We start from the raw sequence: 20,859 nt of genomic DNA on the forward strand, positions 1-20,859 counted from the left end.
TAAATGCTCCCCAGCAAAGAATTCTAAATATCCCATCAAATTTCATATCCCAGGATGCTTTACAATGGAGTCATGACAGTTAAAGTGGCATCAAACTGTTATAATTGTACAGTGTGGACATACTGGGCAGCAATCATATTTATAACAATACCGATTCTTTTTACTGATGCAAATTCATGCTGATTCTTGCATTTCTTTCCTAGCTTTAACAATACAGGAATGTTTAGATGTTTTATTTGATGGAGAAACATTGGGCTCAGCTGGGCTACCTGCTCTACTGCTTTGTTCAGGAAGATATGTAATAGCAATGTAAGAACACCATATGAACATTATATGTTGATGCAAACTAGACAATGTAGTGTATACTGAAATTCTTCTCTCTGAAATCACTGGGGACAAACACAGGTCAGACTCCTGACTTGCTGCCATAAAGAAAACAGAAGCCACCTGTGGGGTTAGCAATAGGACCATACACTGATCAATCTTCCTTCTTTTCAAAACAGGGACGCTAATGCCAATTCATAGGAGTCACCACTTCTATTCATGGCTGGATAGCTGCCATCTCCCAGGGAGCTAGTCCAGTAGAGAACTACAGGTTTTTTTTAAAAAGCAGATATCACAACAGGACAAATCTATCAGATAACCCCACAATGTGCAGAAGGGAATCTCAACATAAAACATCATTTGTTTCTTACTTCCACCCTGAATCCTTTTAGTTTCCTCATAGGAATCATTGCTTACCAATAATACGACAATAATTCATTTATAAATATGTCTTAATGTTTACACCTCAGAGGATGCCTGCCATAGATGTGGGCAAAACGTCAGGAGAGAATGCTTCTGAAACATGGCCATACAGCCCAGAAAACTCAAAGCAACCCAGTGATTCAGGCCATGAAAGCCTTTGACAACACGTTAAAACCAATACTTCTAAAAACTGAGTGTTAGCAACCACAATAAACATTAGAAAAGCTTCTGCATGCTCATACATACATGGAATGCTCATTCATACATGGAATGTTTCCATTCCAATGCCCAGCCTCTGATACCTGTCTGTAACTCTCCTCCTCAGACATTTTCAAATTACCAAAAACATTCCAAGTAATCACTAAGAAAGACTATGAGTCTTCAGCAATGGGACAGATTATCTCTTCCTCATTAGAGGTTTTTAAACACAAGTTGGATGCTCATTCCTTAGGGTTATTTAAACAGTGTTTTTTTAAGTTGCGAGAGATGATCTTTGGATTATTTCCAACTCAAGGTTTCTATGATGCCAACTGTACTTTTTTTAGCTTTCCAACTGCACATTTTGGGTTCCCAGCTGCAGACAAAATGGAAGAAAATGCCTAAGCCAGATCTTGGGTCAACCAATAAGTCAAGAGAAGAGAGCAGCAGTTCCTTGCAACACTAGCTGCTATTCGGTCACCCATTTGTGTATTGAACCAGCAAGGAAGAGCTGTTGCTTTCTGCATACCCCTCCCCAATACATAGATCCAGGCCATTCAGGCAGCGATTAAGAAAAAATGGACCTCTGTATACACACACTCCTTTAAGGTGCTGGGTTTTGCACCTAGGCTTTGGAGGCAAGGAGAGGGGCAGTGATTAGGATCCCCTTCTGGTCACAAAACCAGGGAGGATTTCCCTGTAGACTATCTTTAGTCCCAGTCTTGGGTAAAAAGTGGTGCATGAATGAAGTCATTGAATGAGAATTTGCACACAGTTCCAAGCATTACCTTGCCACAAGTCAGCACCCAGTAAGAATGACAGCTGCTCCTCAGAAAGGAGTACTAGTGCCTTGCCTTCAGGTTGGGGAGAAGTCAGGTACTTCAGGGAACTGCCTTCACCTTCAGTCCTTTGGTCTCTTGAGGGAAGGATGTGATGGTGGGTGCACAATTCTGTCATTAGGAAGGTCTCACTACTTAAAAACTGTAATTTCCAGAATCCCCTGGCCAGCTTTGTTACCGACTAAGGGATTAAGGGAGTTATGAAGAGAAAGGGGAGAGGGGACATTTCCAAGCTTTGGCACAGAGCAATGACTCAAGTGCCTGCCATGAGAAGGCTGTTGAGCACTTAGGTTGCCAAAGTAAAAATGAGAGATTGAACCTGTGCTTCAAATGGTTGAGTGTTCTTGTGTATCTTCAAATTCTTTTGGACTTATGGTTACCCTAAAGAGACCCCAGGATGTGGTTTCATGGAGCTGAGAGTGTATGGCTCACCCAATGACCAAGCAGGGAATCAAGCTTTGCTCTCCATAGGGTTGTTGTGAGTTTTTCGGGCAGTATGGCCATGTTCTAGTAGCATTCTCTCCTGACGTTTTGCCTGCATCTGTGGCAAGCATTCACAGAGATTTGTTCAGAGGTAAAAATAAAACAAAAACCCAGAACCCAGTGATTCTGGCCATGAAAGCCTTCGACAACACTTTGATCTTCATAGTCGTAGTCCAGCTCCCAAACCAATACACAGCACTGGCTAAGTAGAGGAGATTCTCATTCTTACAGTCATTCAAAATCCAGTGGGGTTTGGTTCCAGGACAAACAGTGGATAATGTGGATATTCCAAGTCACATGATATACAGTGATCTAGTAAAATGGCATCCTTTTTTTAAAAAAAATGCAAAATTAAGGTTTGTTTTTTGGGTTTTGGGAGGATGAGATATTTCCAAGGATTCTTGAACCAGACCTCCATGAGTGCCAAGGTCCCACTGTATTTTGAATGTGTAGATGTTCTTGTTCTCTGGTTGTGTGACAAGCAACTTGTCTTGAATTTCCATCTCCTACTCAACCACGGTGGTGCCACAGTTGAGTGCTGGACAGATAAGGAGAGAAGGATTCAACTACTCACTCACTTGGGTGGTGATTAGTTGAATCTGTGGACGCAGGATCCATGTATACAGAGACTATCCAGGAGCCCTCTGGCAATCCAACCCAACACTGCTCCCAATCCTGATCTGTAATGGAAGTGTCACATCCTCTATGGGAAAAGTCTAGAGAAACATCCTCTCTGATTGTTTCGCCCACATCTATGACAGGCATCCTGTCATAGGTGACAGGTGGTGAGGCATACTGGAAACTAGGCAAGGGAGGTTTATATATCTGTGGAAGGTACAGGGTGGGAGAAAGAACTCTTGTTTGTGGGAGGCAAGTGTGGGTGCTGCAATTAATCATCTTGATCAGCATTGAAAATCCTTGCAGCTTCAAGGGCTGGCTGATTCCTGCCTGGGGGAATCCTTTGTTGGGAGGTGTTAGCTGGCACTGACTGTTTCATGCCTGGAATTCCCTTTTTCAGAGTGTTGTTCTTTATTGACTGTCCTGATTTTAGAGTTTTCTTTAATACTGGTTGCCAGATTTTGTTCATTTTCAGGGCTCCCTCCTTTTTGTTGAAATTGTCCACATGCTTGTGGATTTCAATGGCTTCTCTGTGTAGTCGGACATGGTGGTTGTTAGAGTGGTCGGGCACTTCTGTGTTTTCAAATAATATGCCGTGTCCAGGTTGGTCCATCTGCTATGACTGAGTTAGTCTGCACTGACTTTCATGTTCCACTCTAACAACCACTATGTCAGACTACACATAGAAGCCATTGAAAGACACAGGCATGTGGACAATTTCAGCAGAAAGGAGGAAACTATGAAAATGAACAAAATCCGGCTACTAAAAAATCTCTAAAATCAGGACAGTAAATAAAAAACAACACTCTGAAAATGGGTATTCTAGATATGAAGCAATCAGGGCCAGCTAACACCACCTAAAGAAAAATTCCCCCAGACAGGAATCGACCAAGCCTTGAAGCTGCAAGGCTTTTCAGTGCGAGTCAAGGTTGATTATAGGTTGATCCACACCTGCCTGTAACAGACAAGAGTTCTTTCTTCCACCACAGATATGTAAATCTCCCTTGCCTAGTTTCCAATATGCCTCACAACCTCTGAGGATGTTTACCATAGATGTGGGCAAAACATCGGGAGAGCATGCTTCTGGAATATGGTCATACAGCCCGGAAAACTCTGAGCAACCCAGTGATTCTGACAACAGAGTAGAGCAGGCATGAGCAAACTTCAGCCCTCCGGGTGTTTTGGACTTCAACTCCCACAATTCCTGGCCTCAGGAATTAAGCGGCTGAGGGGGAAAAGGAAGGGGCCCGAGGCCAGGAATTGTGGGAGTTGAAGTCCAAAACACCCGGAGGGCTGAAGTTTGCTCATGCCTGCTCTAGAGAAACTTGTGGAGCATGTCCGAGATTTGCTTGAGGCTGAGGGATGGAGCCTCTCATCCGCTCCCTCCGTCGGATGGGAAACAGTTAATGTCAAATCCGTGTCGCGCCTTCCCAGACATGCTTTGCTTAATCCCTTTCGGACTTATTGTTCGCGGTGGCGACTCGACCTGGACCCTTTCCCTCCCTTTCCCTCATATCCCCCCGCCCCATCCCTCTCTCCAACAGTTTGGGGCAACTCCCTGGCTCTCGGTCTACCTTTACTTCCACCCCTCTTGTGTTGAATTGATTGACACCCCACGGAGCCACTGGAGCTCGGGTCCAAAGAGCCCAGCGCTCTGCTGTGGGGCGGAGACTCAATGAAAAGGAGAAGGGGCGGGGGAGGAAGATGAGGAGCCAATTGGAGGCGGGGACGGACGCAGGGAGTCGGGACCAGACGCGCCTGCAAGTCAAGAGCCCATCACAGAGCGCAATGAGAAGCCAGCAAAGTTTCAGCTTGCTTGGAGGCGCGCGCGCGCGTGTTTTCGGCGGTCGCGCGCGGGAAGGAGGCTGTTGCTGCTGCTGCAGCTGAGGCATCTTCTCCTCTTTCTTCTCCTCCTTCGCCTCTCAGAGCCGAGCAGCTGAGCGACCTTTCATAAAGTGCAGGAGAAGGACGAAGTCGCTTGAGGAGAAGCTACAACTTTCGGGATTACAAAGAGCGCAAAGCCAGTTGGCTAGAATAAAAACACCCCTGGAGAGTACATCCTTGCTGCTCTCCTCATTCTGTGGACTCGGATCTAGCTTTCCCTCACTTTGGGGGAACTTTTCGACTCAGCCGAGGCTCCTGAGCCCGGGCATCCAGGCGAGGGATGCCCCAAACTCGAGGAGCCTGGCGCTGAAGGAAGGAGAGCGCTCCTGAGAAGCTCCCGGCCCCGCTAACAGAAGCCGCTCCTCCCGCGAAGGAGGCGAGGCGGGCGAACGGGAGTCCGAAGAGCCGCCTGAAGGAGGAGGACGAGGAGGAAGGACCCGCCTCATTGCTTCTTCTCCGGCGAAGAGGAAAGGAAGGAGCGGCAGTCCTTCACAGTTGAAACCTGTGGCGGTCCCTTCCTTTCCTTCCCTCTCCATCGCTTCACCCGGACGTTTTGCTGCAAGGAAAGGACTTGACTGGACTGGACTCTCCCGTTTCTTTTTGCTCGTGTGGACACTTCTCTCTCTCTCTCTTACCCTCTTGAGGAAGAGTCCCGGCTTTCGGAGTCCGCCGGAGATGCTGGAGGCTTTGGAGAGGCTAGCCGCCCCCTCTGCCTCACCTGGGCGCCTCTGGGGATGAGGCTTGGCGCTGCCCACATTCGCAGGACTTTGGGCTCTTCCAGAGTTGCTTCCTTCCACCTTGCCCTGCAGAAGGCTGGGAAACTTGGAAAGCACTAAACAGGCTTTGCGCTGGCACCACCACATGCAGAGCCAACCTTAAGAAATGGGGACACAAAGTGAAGTCATGGGAGTGTGGAGAAGAGCAAACCACAGACCACTTACTACAATGCAGCCTGAGCCTTGCCACATGCGCAATGGAGGACCCTTCTTATAGCAACACCAGAGGCACTTCAAGTGGCCAGCTACTGCCAAGTTTTTAACTTTGTGTTTTTAAATACATTAGAACTGTAACCTCTGTTTGCTTCAGGCACGGTAAATAAATAACCTTGCCGTGGACTTGGGCATTGCCTCACTTTCCTCACCTGCACCATGGGCCCCACAGGGATGGGTGACGCGGCCTCCTCTGCCTGGCTCCCCGGTCTGGCCTTGCTCTTGCTGCTGCCGCCTTTCCACGCTGCCTCCTCAGCAGAACCCAGGCAGCTCTTCCGAGTTTTGGAAGAGCAACCCCCAGGCACCTGGGTGGGCACCATTGCCACCCGCCCGGGCTTCACCTACCGCTTGAGTGAGCACCACGCCCTCTTCGCCATCAATGCGACCTCGGGAGACCTCCACACTCGTGCCACTATTGACCGGGAGAGCCTGCCCGCCGATGTGGTGGACCTAGTGGTTCTCTCCAGCCAGCCCACCTATCCCAGTGAAGTGCGCATTGTGGTGCTGGACCTAAACGACAACGCGCCCATCTTCCCTGACCCTTCTATTGTGGTGACGTTCAAGGAGGACACAGGCAGCGGCCGACAGCTGATCCTGGACACAGCAACCGATGCAGACAGCGGGACAAATGGCGTGGACCACAGCTCTTACCGTATTGTGGGTGGCAACGAAGGAGGCCGCTTTCGGCTCAACATCACGCTCAACCCCAGTGGGGAAGGGGCCTTCTTGCACTTGGTCTCACGGGGTGGGCTGGATCGAGAGGCCACACCTGCCTACCAGCTGTTGTTGCAAGTGGAGGACAAAGGGGAGCCGCGGAAACGTGGATACTTACAAGTCAACGTCACGGTGCAGGATATCAATGACAACCCCCCTGTTTTTAGTCAGACCCTCTATCAAGCCCGGGTGCCTGAGGATGCACCTGTTGGGGCCAGTGTTTTGCAGGTGACAGCGGCAGATGCTGATGAGGGCACTAACGCCGACATCCGCTATCGTCTGGAGGGAGCAGAAAGTGCTGGTGTTGATGGAGCTGGGGCTCTTCCTTTTGAAGTAGACCCAGAAAGTGGGGTGATCCGTATCCGTGAGGCATTGGACTATGAGTTACGACGGCAGTACTCTCTAACAGTTCAGGCTATTGATCGGGGAGTACCAGCTTTAAGTGGCCGTGCTGAGGCTCTGATCCGCTTGCTGGATGTGAATGATAATGAGCCACGGGTCAAATTCCGCTACTTTCCAGCCACATCTCGCTTTGCCTCAGTAGATGAGAATGCAGCACCTGGCACAGTGGTTGCACTGCTGACTGTCAGTGATGCTGATTCACCAGCAGCCAATGGGAATATTTCTGTGGCCATCTTGGGTGGGAATGAGCAGCGCCATTTTGAGGTGCAGAGCAGCAAAGTGCCCAACCTCAGCCTTATCAAAGTGGCAGCTGCTCTTGACCGGGAACGCATACCTACCTATAACCTTACTGTGGCTGTGACTGACAACTTTGGGGCTCCTGCACCATCACCAGGGCCAGTCTTTTCTTCCCTGAGTCCTGATGGAGCTGTTTCTGCTCCAGTAAGCCGCTCATCTGTAGCTAGCCTGGTGATCTTTGTAAATGACATCAATGATCACCCACCTGTCTTTGGACAGTCAGTGTACCAAGTGAATATCAGTGAAGAGGTGCCACCTGGCAGCTACGTAGAAGGCCTGAGTGCTACAGATCGGGATTCGGGTCTTAATGCCAACCTCAAGTATAACATAGTTTCTGGCAATGACCTGGGCTGGTTTTGTATTAGTGAGCACAGTGGTCTAGTCACCACCACCAAGAGCCCTGATACTCCCATGGCCAGGGCTCTGCTGGGTGAATCTAGTCCAAGTATAACAGCATCTGGTGGGCTGGACCGGGAAATAGCTTCACATGTGGTGCTGAACATCAGTGCCCGAGATCAAGGTGTGCATCCCAAAATTTCTTATGCACAGTTGGTAGTGAATATCCTGGATGTTAATGACGAGAGACCCCAATTTAGCCAGCCAGATGGTTATCATGTGTCTGTGGCAGAAAATTCTCCTTCAGGGACTGAGTTGCTTGTCCTAACTGCTATTGATGGTGACTTAGGAGATAATGGGACTGTGCGCTTCTCTTTGCAAGAAACTGAGCCAGGGGTGTTGGCAGGTGGTCCTTTTGTTGCTCCATGGAGGATATTTCGCTTGGATCCTGTATCAGGAAGGCTCAGTACAATTTCACAACTAGACAGAGAGGAACAGGGGCACTACTCACTGCAAGTCTTGGCCACTGATTTGGGCTATCCTACCTTATCCTCAGTGGTTCAAGTCAATGTGAGCTTGCTTGATGTAAATGATAACAGCCCTCTATTTTATCCTGTCCAGTACTTTGCCCATATCCAAGAAAATGAACCTGCGGGCAGCTATGTTGCCACTGTATCTGCCAGTGACCCTGACCTTGGCATCAATGGGACAGTCAGGTACACCATCTCGGCAGGGGATACCTCCAGGTTTCAGATTCATAATCAGACTGGGGTTATCACTAGCAAAACAGTCCTGGATAGAGAGGAGAAAACTGCTTACCAACTACAAATAGGTGCCTATGATGGTGGTAACCTTCAATCTCAAAACCAGGCCATAGTTACAGTCAATGTTTTGGATACCCAGGATAATCCTCCAGTGTTTAGTCAGGATACCTACAGTTTTGTGGTGTTTGAAAATGTTGCCTTGGATTATCATGTAGGCAGTGTTTCTGCTTCCACTATGGATCTCAATACCAACATCACTTACCTTATCACAATGGGTGACCAGAGGGGTATGTTTGAAATTAACAAAGTGACTGGCCTGATCACCACATCTAGTGTTATTGATAGGGAAGAGCAGGCATTTTACCAGCTGAAAGTGGTGGCAAGCGGTGGAGCAATCGCAGGGGATGCTTTGGTCAATATAACTGTCAAAGATTTAAATGACAATTCCCCGCATTTTCTGCATGCAGTGGAAAGTGTGGATGTGGTTGAGAACTGGAGTACTGGGCATACCATATTCCAAGCTAAAGCTGTTGATCCTGATGAAGGTATTAATGGAATTGTCCTTTACAGCCTAAAACAGAATCCAAAGGATCTATTTAGTGTCAATGAGCAAAGTGGTGCCATCAGTTTGACAGGGCCTCTGGACATAAATGCTGGGTCTTATCAAGTGGAGATTATGGCTTCTGACTTGGGAGTTCCAAGGCGCTCCTCTAGCTTTATTTTAACTGTTTCTGTTCATGATGTAAATGACAACTCACCAGTGTTCGATCAACTGTCCTATGAAGTCACCATTTCTGAACTGGAGCCTGTGAACTCCAGATTTTTTAGTGTCCATGCTTCTGACAAGGATTCAGGTGAAAATGGAGAAATAGCTTATAACATAATTGAGGGAAACACTGGAGATGCCTTTGGCATATTTCCAGATGGTCAGCTGTATATAAAAAGTGAACTGGACCGTGAACTTCAAGAAAGATACACATTAGTAGTTGCAGCTTCTGACAGAGCAGTCGAACCTCTCAGTGCCACTGTAAATGTCAGTGTAATTCTAGAAGATGTAAATGATAACAGACCATTGTTTAACAGTACCAATTATGCTTTTTATTATGAGGAGGAACAAGTTGGTGGTTCATTTGTGGGTAAAATTAGTGCTTTTGACAAAGACTCTGGATCTAATGGTGAAGTCAGATACTCATTTGAGCACATGCAGCCTGACTTTGAATTGAATGCAATAAGTGGCGAGATAAAGAGTACTCATCAGTTGGACAGAGAATCCCTCATGAGGCAAAGGGGAACTGCTGTGTTTACATTTACAGTTATTGCAATGGATCAGGGGTTGCCAAAGCCTTTAAGGGATCAAGCAACTGTGCAGGTTTACTTGAAGGATATAAATGACAATGTGCCAAAGTTTTTAAAAGAACTTTATCAAGCTACAGTATCAGAGTTAGCTGCAAACCTGACACAGGTTTTAAGGGTTTCTGCTTCAGATGTTGATGAAGGTAGGAATGGACTGATCCACTATTCTGTAATTAAGGGCAATGAAGAAAAACAGTTTACAATAGATAACAGCACGGGCCAAGTGACTTTAATTGGCAAACTGGACCATGAAGCTACTGCATCTTACTCACTCACTATCCAGGCAGTAGATTCTGGAGCAGTTTCCCTAAGCTCAGTGTGTACATTGAACATTGAAGTGCTGGATGAAAATGACAACAGTCCTTCTTTCCCGAAATCCACTTTATTTGTTGATGTTTTGGAAAACATGAGAATTGGGGAACTGGTCTCTTCTGTCACTGCCACTGATTCTGATTCAGGGGACAATGCAGATCTTCACTACAGTATTACAGGAACAAATAATCATGGAACATTTAGCATCAGTCCCAACACTGGCAGCATTTTCCTTGCCAAAGCATTGGATTTTGAAACACAGTCAATGTACAAACTAAACATAACAGCAAAAGACAAAGGGAGGCCTCCTCAGTCCTCTACCATGTCTGTTGTAATATATGTCAGAGATTATAATGACAACCCACCTAAATTCCCACCTGGGGACATTTTCAAGTCTATTGTTGAGAACATTCCTGTTGGGAGTTCTGTCATTTCTGTAACAGCTCATGATCCAGATGCAGATATTAATGGGCAATTAGTATATACAATCATTCAGCAGATGCCAAGAGGGAACCATTTCCAAATAGATGAAGTCAAAGGAACAATATATACCAGTGCTGAAATAGACCGGGAATTTGCTAATCTCTTTGAATTGACAGTGAAAGCCATTGACCAGGCTGTCCCTGTAGAATCTAGAAGATTTGCTTTGAAGAATGTGACCATTCTAGTAACTGACCAGAATGACAATGTTCCTGCTTTTGTATCACAAAATGCTCTTGCTGCCGACCCCTCTGTCATGATTGGTACAGTCCTAACTACTATTGTTGCTGCTGATCCTGATGAAGGTGCAAATGGGGAGGTTGAATATGAAATAATTAATGGAGACAGGGACATCTTCCTTGTGGATCGCTACAGTGGAGAACTGAGAGTGTCATCGCCTTTAGTACCATCACAGCTCATGTACACATTTATAATTTCAGCCACTGATCTTGGTGCTGAGAGGAGGAAGTCAACTACCGAGATGACAGTACTTCTACAAGGACTTGAAGGCCCTGTTTTTACTCAGCCAAAGTATATTACCATTTTGAAAGAAGGTGAACCAATTGGGACAAATGTGATATCGATAGAAGCAGCTAGTCCTAGAGCGAATGAAGGCCCTGTGGAGTATTTCATAGTCTCAGTGCGTTGTGAAGACAAGATGTTTGGCCGTCTCTTTACCATTGGTCGCCACACTGGTGTGATCCAGACAGCTGCTATTTTGGATAGAGAACAAGGAGCACGCCTATATCTCGTGGACGTTTATGCCATTGAAAAGTCTGCTGCATTGCCACGAACCCAGAGAGCAGAGGTACAGTTTTACCATTTAATTCTTTCTATCTTACTTTTCAGCTCTGTTCTTTTAGGTTCCATCCTTTGCATGGGACTGAGTGCTAATGATTTCAGTGTAACTTCTGAGTAGACTGGCACAGGATTATACTTTGAATATTTTAAGTAATCAGTGATTTTACAGGTGCCAAGGTATTTCACATTGTTTTATTTTTTTAATTCAGTGTTCAGACATAACTTTTGGAAGATATGTCAGTGTTTTCTTCTGGTTGATTAGAATAAAGCACAGCATTGCTCTTTTTGCTTGGTACTAGTTAGCTGGTCAACATGCAACATGATTGTTCATTCTATTTGTTTGGCAGAAATTGTTATTAACTAGTTAACTTTAACTTTGATTTGTTTCACACCTGGTATTTTCTCCATGCAGGAAAAGTGCCATATGTGAATGGGCCTCATTTTAGGTCTCGTGCTGATCATTTCAGTTTGTTTAACTTGCTGTGTAAAATATGAGCTTTTTGCTAGTTTTGCTAGTAACAGAAAGTGGATTTATTTTAATACTACAATCACTGTGCAAAACTAGAATGTTTGGACAAGGACCAAGAAAACTTAGGTTCATCTTCCAAACGAGTTTACCTTCACCTGTCAATACTTCTGTTTGCTTCTATTAATCTGTTCTTGTCAATTTTCAAGTCTCTGTCTAATGATTCAAAGATATTAGATTTTTATAGAAATCAAATGATTCTGTTCTTAGTGATGTAAAGTAAATAGTTTCCAAAACATTAGTCATGGCATCAGAAAATATATGTTCAATTCATGTGTTGTTAAAGTCCTGTTGTAAGTGTATTTTGCTGCATGATCTTTCATGCACTAGAGTGGCTTTTAGAAACTTAATTTGGAAACTACTAAGCCAACCAAGGTGGGGCATTTCTTTTTTCCTTTTTGCATTGTTCAGATCCTGATTTCTGTGTTGAGTCATTACCTTTTTGATCACTGCTAATGTAGAGCAAAATCTCTTCAACCAGCAGGGGATGCCGGAAGTGTTGAATGAGTCAAACATTTCCCTCGTGGTCTAAACAGTTTAGCTTTGAAACTGAACACAACTGCATGTTGCAAAGATTGCTCTCAAATACCAAAACATCAACACAGCAGTCTTGTGCACACATACTTGGAAATAACGTCTGAGTAAACATGCACAGAACTGATCTGCACAAAAGCTTACTTTTGCATGGAATAGCATGTGAATATTTGCTACAATACATACACTTTTATACTGTTTTCAAAACATGTTTTGGAATTAGATGGGATTATGGCTTTTGAAAACCAAACAATTCTAAGACTCTGGAAACTCTTTTAGTGTATTGTAGTTACATTGATCTATTTGGGAGTGATGTGTTTGAGTTGAATTGAAGTTTTGTGAAGTAAATATCATAGTATGTGTCATTTCCATTTATTTTGTTTTACAGAAAGAGTTGAGGTTGGAACAAATTATAACTGAATGAAGATTGGGTACAAATAGATAAAGTAGTATAATTAAACATTATGATTTTGTGCTTTCTTTAACAACAGTAAGGAATTTGAATACTTCAAAAATGTTACCAGTTGCCCTGTTACAATTGTATCTATTGCTATTAGGAGGAATCTAAATGAATTTGATATTGTTGCTGGCCCTCGTGGCAGAATGTAAGCCGCTCTGAGTCCCCTCGGGGAGAAGGGCGGGGTATAAATGCATGTAATAAATAAATAAATAAATGTAGCATAGTAATAAACTAACAATGCACTCATATGGGCTGTAGCTTCATCTACAAGAATGAAAGGATAAATGTGAATTGTGTGAGCCTTCATATGTTGATGAGCTGCAACTCTTTGCAACCATAGATAATATAACCAGTAGTAGAGAATGCCAGGAGTTGCAATTCAGCAACATCTGGAACATGAAGTGATTCCTACTCCTGATCTATAGGTCCACCAGAAAAGATGAAACAAAATGTCTTCATATTTTAATATTGCTCGCACTCTGTTTACTTAACCAGAAGTATATTCCATTAGTGTGTGTGTGTGTGTGTGTATTTTAACTAGACTTATACACAATTGGGGAAGATAAGCATAGGTTTGCAAGCCCTTATTGACAATATTCTGGTTGACATATTAGCCATTATAATACTGTGATCTGAGTGTTGTACTAGGACTTTAGGAGATTAGATGTTGAAATACAGCTGCTGAAATGCAGAAATCCACTGGGTGATGTTGGACAAGTTATACTTTCTAAGGGGGCACCTACACTATAGAATTAATGCAGTTTGACATCAGTTTAACTGCCATGGCTCAATGCTATGGAATCATGGGATTTATAGTTTGGTGAGGCACCAGCACCTTTTGGCAGGGAAGACTAATAAGCCTGGAAAAGTATAGCTCCCAGGATTCCATGGCATTGAACCATGAGTTACAGTGGTGCCAAACTGCCTTAATTGTATAATGTAGATGCACTCTAAGCAATGTATGAAGGCAGTGGGAAGCCTCCTCTGAATAAATTTTGCTAAAAGGGTTGGTGTTTATTTGGAAGGCACACAACAACAACAAAGTTGAAGTTCTGGTTAGCCTTTCTCATTCTGACTGGATCTACACTATTGCATATCCCAGGATCTGAGCCCAGATTATCTGCTTTGAATTTGATTATATGAGCCCACACTGCCATATAATCTGGAATAAACAGATAATCTGGGATCAGATCCTGGGATATAGGGCAGTGTAACAGTGACATTTGATAATCAAAATAGGATAGTTACTATTTAACAGAAATATCACAGCAGGAGATTTTTCAATACAGTCAGGTATACCTCAGTTAAATTAAGTACAGTAAGTGCATTCTTGATCATTACTTCTTTAACAGAAAATTTGATACCTGAATCAAAAATAATACGGAAAGAATAGGGAAAGGCTCCTTTACCACAAAAAAGAGGTGCAGTTAAGCATATTTCAACAAACTGGTACGTATGAGTGGACTTAAATAACCAGGTTTAATTCCTTTAATTTAAACTGTCAATAACAAAAACCTTTTTAACCCTAAGAGCAGTGATTCTCAACCTGTGGGTCCCCAGGTGTTTTGGCCTACAACTCCCAGAAATCCCAGACAGTTTAACAGTTGATAGGATTTCTGGGACTTGAAGGCCCAAACATTTGGGAACCCACAGGTTGAGAATCACTGCTTTAGAGACTGCTTGTAGGTTTTCCCCAAAATACACCATTGAATTATTTTTTTGGATTAGCCCCCATTTATGATTTCTATTTTGTCTATAGATATATACTTTTTTAAAAAAACAATTGACCCACTGCCTAGTTTAAAAATAGTCACCCCCTTTCCAATCCCATAGGAATCATACTCTGTTAACAGCTCCGTGACTGTTAGAAATTTCAGCAGTTACATCTAATCTTAGAAATAGAAAAGGGTTTGCCTAGAGAAATTCTTCCTAGCATGCTGCCTCCAGATGTCTATGACAAAACAGTGACAACATTATCTGTGCTGCTTGTTTTCAAAAAATAATTCGTACTCTTATGACACCGATTTTGAACATGAGAACCTGTATTTTTAATGCCAGGATTTAGCTTTGAACATTGTTACAACATAATTAAGTTATTCTGAACAGAAGCAAAAAGAATCCTACCAGAACTATGACAGCCCAGTTCTGCAATTTGGCATTGGCATTTATCTCGATGCAATGATTTTGTCAGTTTACAGCCATTCATGGTAAGTGAGATGGACCACTGGGTCTTCTCTTTGCCATACATTGGTGGTACTTTAATGATACAAATATTGGCAACTAGTTTTAAGTCTGTTAATTAATCTTTGCAGAAATTGACTTCTTGAGACCGAAGTACAGATATAGCCAGAACCTGGGAATATAACATTTTTGGACTTCTTTTTCCAGAATTCCCCAGCCACATGGTTATTAGCTTCCAGGAAGTTCTGGGAGATGTAGTCCAAAAATATCTCCCTTTTTCAATCTCTGGCCTTATCATATGAGTACTGTCTGAAATAACCTACTCTTAACCTTGTGTATTCTACTCTTTCCCCAACAACATCTTGGCCATGACCTGGATGCACTGTACATTTTAAAATGTAAAAATACCTTGCACAAAGATGTATCTAAGATTAACATTTCACTCAAAAAACAGTTTGATATAATAGGTAATGGTTACTTATTTATGAATTTTACATTTAATGTGTATGTAAGAAATCCTTTATAGCAGTGGTTCTCAACCTGTGGGTCCCCAGATGTTTTGGCCTTCAACTCCCAGAAATCTTAAGGGCTGGTAAACTGGTTGGGATTTCTGGGAGTTGGAGGCCAAAACACCTGGGGACCCACAGGTTGAGAACCACTGCTTTATATAACACTAGCTGTGCCCAGCCACGCGTTGCTGTGGCGAAGTATGGTGGTATGGGAAATAAAGTATTGAGGAATTGGTGGTAGTTAAGGTCAAGGGTAAAGGTTTTCCCCAGACATTAAGTCCAGTCGTGTCTTACTCTGGAGGTTGGTGCTCATCTCCATTTCTAAGCCGAAGAGCCGGCGTTGTCCGTAGACTCCTCCAAGGTCATGTGGGATGACTACATGGAGCGGCGTTACCTTCCCGCCGGAGCAGTACCTATTGATGCACTCACATTTGCATGTTTTCGAACTTCTGGGTTGGCAGAAGCTGGAGCTAACAGTGGGGGCTCTCTCCGCTCCCCCAATTCAAACCTGTGGCCTTTCAGTCCAGAAGTTCAGCAGCTCAGCGCTTTAACACGCAGCGCCATCAGGGGATATTATTTCCTAAAGGTTGTGAATATACAATATTTCTGACTGGTTTTTTTTTGTTTGTTGGAGGCAAGTATGAATGCTGCAATTAGGAAAAATGATTAGGATGTAATGGCCTTGCAGCTTTAAAGCCTGGCTGTTTCCTCCCTGAGTGATTTTTTTGTTGGGAGGTGTTAGCTGGCCCTGATTGTTTCCTGTCTGGAATTCCCTTGTTTTCAGAGTGGTGTTGTTTGCGATATTTTATGTGCTTCTACTGTCTGTGGCCCTGAGAAAACAGAGGATTTTCCAGACTTTGATGATGGGAATACTTTGTTGGGAGGTGTTAGCTGGCCCTGATTGTTTCCTGTCTGGAACACCCTTGTTTTCAGAGTGATGTTGTTTGCGATATTTTATGTGCTTCTACTGTCTGTGGCCCTGAGAAAACAGGATTTGCCAGACTTTGATGATGGGAATACTTTGTTGGGAGGTGTTAACTGGCCCTGATTGTTTCCTGTGTGGAATTCCCCTGTTTATTTACTGTCCTGGTTTTAGAGATTATATTGTTCTGCATTATTCTATCCCAGTAATTATTTCATATTAAAGAAGACTCTCACTTATCCAACATTCGCTTATACAATGTTCTGGATTATCCAACGCAGTCTGCCTTTTCATAATCAATGCTTTTGTAGTCAGTGTTTTAAATTCATTGTGATATTTTAGTGGTAAATTTGTAAATACAGTACAGTAGAGTCTCACTTATCCAACATAAACGGGCCGGCAGAACGTTGGATAAGCGAATATGTTGGATAATGAGGAATTAAGGATAACCCTATTAAACATCAAATTAAGTTATGATTTTACAAATTAAGCACCAAAACATCATGTTAGACAACAAATTTGTCAGAAAAAGTAGTTCAGTACACAGTAATGCTATATAGTAATTACTGTATTTATGAATTTAGCACCAAAATATCACGATATATTGAAAGCATTGACTACAAAAATGCATTGGATAATCCAGAACGTTGGATAAGCGAGTGTTGGATAAGTGAGACTCTACTGTAAATACTACATAGCATTACTGCGCATGGAACTACTTTTTCTGTCAAATTTGTTGTATAATATGATGTTTTGGTGCTTAATTTGTATAACGATTGCCTAATTTGATGTTTAATTGGCTTTTCCTGAATCCCTTCTTATTATCCAACATATTCACTTATCCTGCCGGCCTGTTTACGTTGGATAAGTGAGACTCTACTGTATATTTCTAATCTTATATTATCTGCTCAGAACTGGATTATCTTAGGCCCCTTCTTCACAGCTGTATAAAATGCACACTGAAGTGGATTATATGGTAGTGCGGAGTCAAGATAATCCAGTGCAAAGCAGATAATATAAGATTATAAATGGGTTATATAGCTGTGTGGAAGGGCCATGAGTCTACACTGCCATATAATCCAGTGCAAATTAGATAATCTGTGGAAGAAGTCTAAGTGAGGCCTAAATCTGCCTGTCCCCTAACTGAAACCTGGCTGTCCCTTGGTTGCTAGGCAACCAAGTGGGCAGAGATTAGCCCTCTAAACTGGCAGCAATTGGATAAAAAAAATTATTGCTTTACCTCTAATTAGGACTTTATTTTTCTTTTCTTTTTGTTGTATCAACCTTGAGGCGTGGTTGTGTTGTCAAATTTTGAGGTTGGGGGGCCTGTACTTTTGTTGTTTTGTGAATTGCCGTGATGCCATCACTCTTTTATATATATAGATAGCAAGATTTCAAATTAAAGGTATTGGCTGGAATGTTGCTAAACAATACATTCTACATGTTGGTTGTCTTTCTTTCTGCAAAATGTTTTGTTAAATTGTATACACATCTTACTGTTGTAGAGAGTACAATCCTGTTCCATTATGTGGTATGAAACATCATCAATTTTGAAGATATTTATAATCCTATATGCAGGATTATAACCATATATCCTAAGCCAGAGAACATTATTTATAAGAAAAAAGGTTTTCAGTTTTAAGACATCTAGTTTGTACAATGGAGAGAGAAGAAATAAATTAAATTTAGGAGTGACCATTCTGTGTAAAATAGACTATGTAATGATTTATTCCTGTATGTGCATTTGTCATTCAGGTTTATGAAAGTAATTACTTTCACTTGGTTATCTTCATGAAATCAATATATTTTTATGGGAACTCATTAGAAGATTATTAAGATACCTGAATGGTAAAATACCTTTGTACAATCTAAGATTGATGTTTTCCTTGGAGTTTTATATAATAGTTTAGGCTCCTTGGTGATTTTTCTTCTTTCTACTCTTTTCCTTTTTCCACTGTTGTTTTTGTAATTTATCATGAAAGCTCATGCTGTCTAAATGATGGATACTGCCACCAGAAAAGGGATTGTTAATCTTCTGAGTCTGTATTCACTGGTTTGCCATTTCATAGGTTCCTCATTGGGTCCCTAGATGCAGTTTTCTCCTTAAGAATTCAGAATGATAATGTTTTGTTGTTGTTATGTGGAGCTGGAGAAGTTGTTTTCCTCCAGATGTTACTGAGGTGCAGCTCCTATCAGCTCTGGACTATATACACTGCAAAACAAATGCAGTTTGACATCACTTTAACTGCCATGGATCAATGCTATAGAATCCCAGGAGTTGCAGTTTTGCAAGCACCATTGTGCATTGGCAGACAAGACCAAAGACCTTGTAACAACTTCAAGAATTGCAGAGCATTGAGGCATGGCAGTTAACGTGGTGATGAACTACATTAATTCTACAATGTAGAATGCATAGTTAGTGGTGAAATGAACTTTAGCATCTAGTAATCTCCATAGGTTTTTCTTCAAACCATTTTTAAATAATAATAAGAGCATGATGTTCTATGGTGAAATCCAATACATGCCAGGTGAAATGTAAAAGTCACTGCGTTCAATAAATTAAACTTTAAAATTGGATACCACTATACTTTCAGTTCGACAATGGCTATAACCCTTCTATCTTTCTTTTCCATCCTCCTCCTTTGTAGTGTGACATGTGATATGCATGAAAGCATATGGAGTATATATTACAAGTCTAGTGAGATCAGGGAAATGCCGTTCATTTAAAAAAATAAATATGATATTGACAAACTGGGAGGCCTTCTATACTGACTATCAAACCAGGCTTATGTCATCCCATGTTCTGCAGGATAGTAATTTCTCCAGAACCCCTTGTTGGTGGTGATCTGATTAATATCAGATGGGGAGAGTGAAACAAAGGGAACTAGGACATGGAACAATGGCTTCAAATTACAGGAAAGGAGATTCCACCTGAACATCAGGAAGAACTTCCTCACTGTGAGAGCTGTTCGACAGTGGAACTCTCTCCCCTGGACTGTGGTGGAGGCTCCTTCTTTGGAGGCTTTTAAGCAGAGGCTGAATGGCCATATGTCGGGGGTGCTTTGAATGCGATTTCCTGCTTCTTGGCAGGGGGTTGGACTGTATGGCCCATGAGGTCTCTTTCAACTCTTCTATTCTATGATTCTATGATTACCACTAGAGTGGAACCTCAACTTAAGAGTGTTTTGAGTTAAGAGCCATCGCTCAGCCAGGGTTTTGCTTTGACATACGAACAACATTTTGAGTTAAGAGCTATTGCCAGAGGGCTGGCGAGCACCATAGGGAGTGATAGTGCAAGAGTACAGGGCTTTAGGGCTTTGAGTAATCTCCGTGCCTCCATGCCTCATGCTCTTGTCAACTTTGGGAGATTGTTGTCCGCTTTGCTCTTGTCCGCTTTGAAAAACTATGAATTAGTTTATTTTTTGTAGTTTTTATTTCTGGTATGTTTGGCTTCATGAAGAAAGAGAGGGAGAGAGCGTAAGGGAGGGAGGGAAGCTGGAATGAGTACAGTATGAATAAAATGATGTTTCTGCATCTTCACATAGTGCTTTGTGCTTCCTTGCCACAACTGTGTGCTTCTAACATTGTGCCACAACTTTGCACTCCTATCATTTTAAAGCTGATATTTCATTTTTATTGTTCCATGTGAACATGCATTTCTACATTATTTGTTATTTTAAAGCACATTTTCTTATTTAAAAACAAGTAACATAAAATGGGGGGGGGGGGGGGTTGGGTGGCCAGAATGGATTATTAGCATTTCAGTGGGAAATTTTGTTTTGAGATAAAAGCAATTTGAGTTAAAAGATCAAATCTTAACTAGTTTTGTGGAAGGGTGGCAGAAGTTTGAGCTCCTTGCTGACTGACCATGTGGGAATGGTGAGGTAAGCATGAATTCTAGATGGTACAAGTCTGGCCTTGAACTTGGAGAAGCTTGGGTTGATTTGAAGAACTGAATTGACTCAGATGTTGGAACATGAAGGAAATAAGAACAGTTTGTGGCCTCTATGATACTATGTTAGTGTACCAGCACAAAACCAATTTTACTAGTACAGTAGAGTCTCATTTATCCAAGCCTCGCTTATCCAAGCCTCTGGATTATCCAAGCCATTTTTGTAGTCAATGTTTTCAATATATCGTGATATTTTGGTGCTAAATTCGTAAATACAGTAATTGCAACATAACATTACTGCGTACTGAACTACTTTTTCTGTCAAATTTGTTGTATAACATGATGTTTTGGTGCTTAATTTGTAAAATCATAACCTAATTTGATGTTTAATAGGCTTTTCCTTAATCCCTCCTTATTATCCAAGATACTCACTTATCCAAGCTTCTGCTGGCCCGTTTAGCTTGGATAAGTGAGACTCTACTGTAATTGCACTTTTAAAAAGGATTTATGTAAATGTGATATCTAAAACAGAGTTTGTTGCACACTTGTTGCACAAAAGCATTGCTAAAATGCTTTTAAAACCTGTTATGCAATAGCTTTCCACAATTGCTTGTATAA

The 20,859-nt window shown here is 42.5% G+C and overlaps 1 protein-coding gene across 1 annotated transcript in view; it reads left to right on the forward strand.

Annotated features, from left to right (window-relative positions):
* The first annotated feature begins 4,656 nt into the window (after nt 1–4,656).
* Nucleotides 4,657–20,859, forward strand: part of fat4 (FAT atypical cadherin 4) — a 163,906-nt gene continuing 147,703 nt past the window's right edge. Inside the window, exon 1 of the mRNA XM_062983642.1 lies at nt 4,657–11,224. Within this exon, the coding sequence (XP_062839712.1) occupies nt 5,918–11,224 (5,307 nt within the window). The 5' untranslated portion in view covers nt 4,657–5,917. The remainder of the gene's footprint in view (nt 11,225–20,859) is intronic.

Source organism: Anolis carolinensis, chromosome 5 (genome assembly GCF_035594765.1).
Source record: "Anolis carolinensis isolate JA03-04 chromosome 5, rAnoCar3.1.pri, whole genome shotgun sequence".
Lineage (NCBI taxonomy): Eukaryota > Metazoa > Chordata > Lepidosauria > Squamata > Dactyloidae > Anolis > Anolis carolinensis.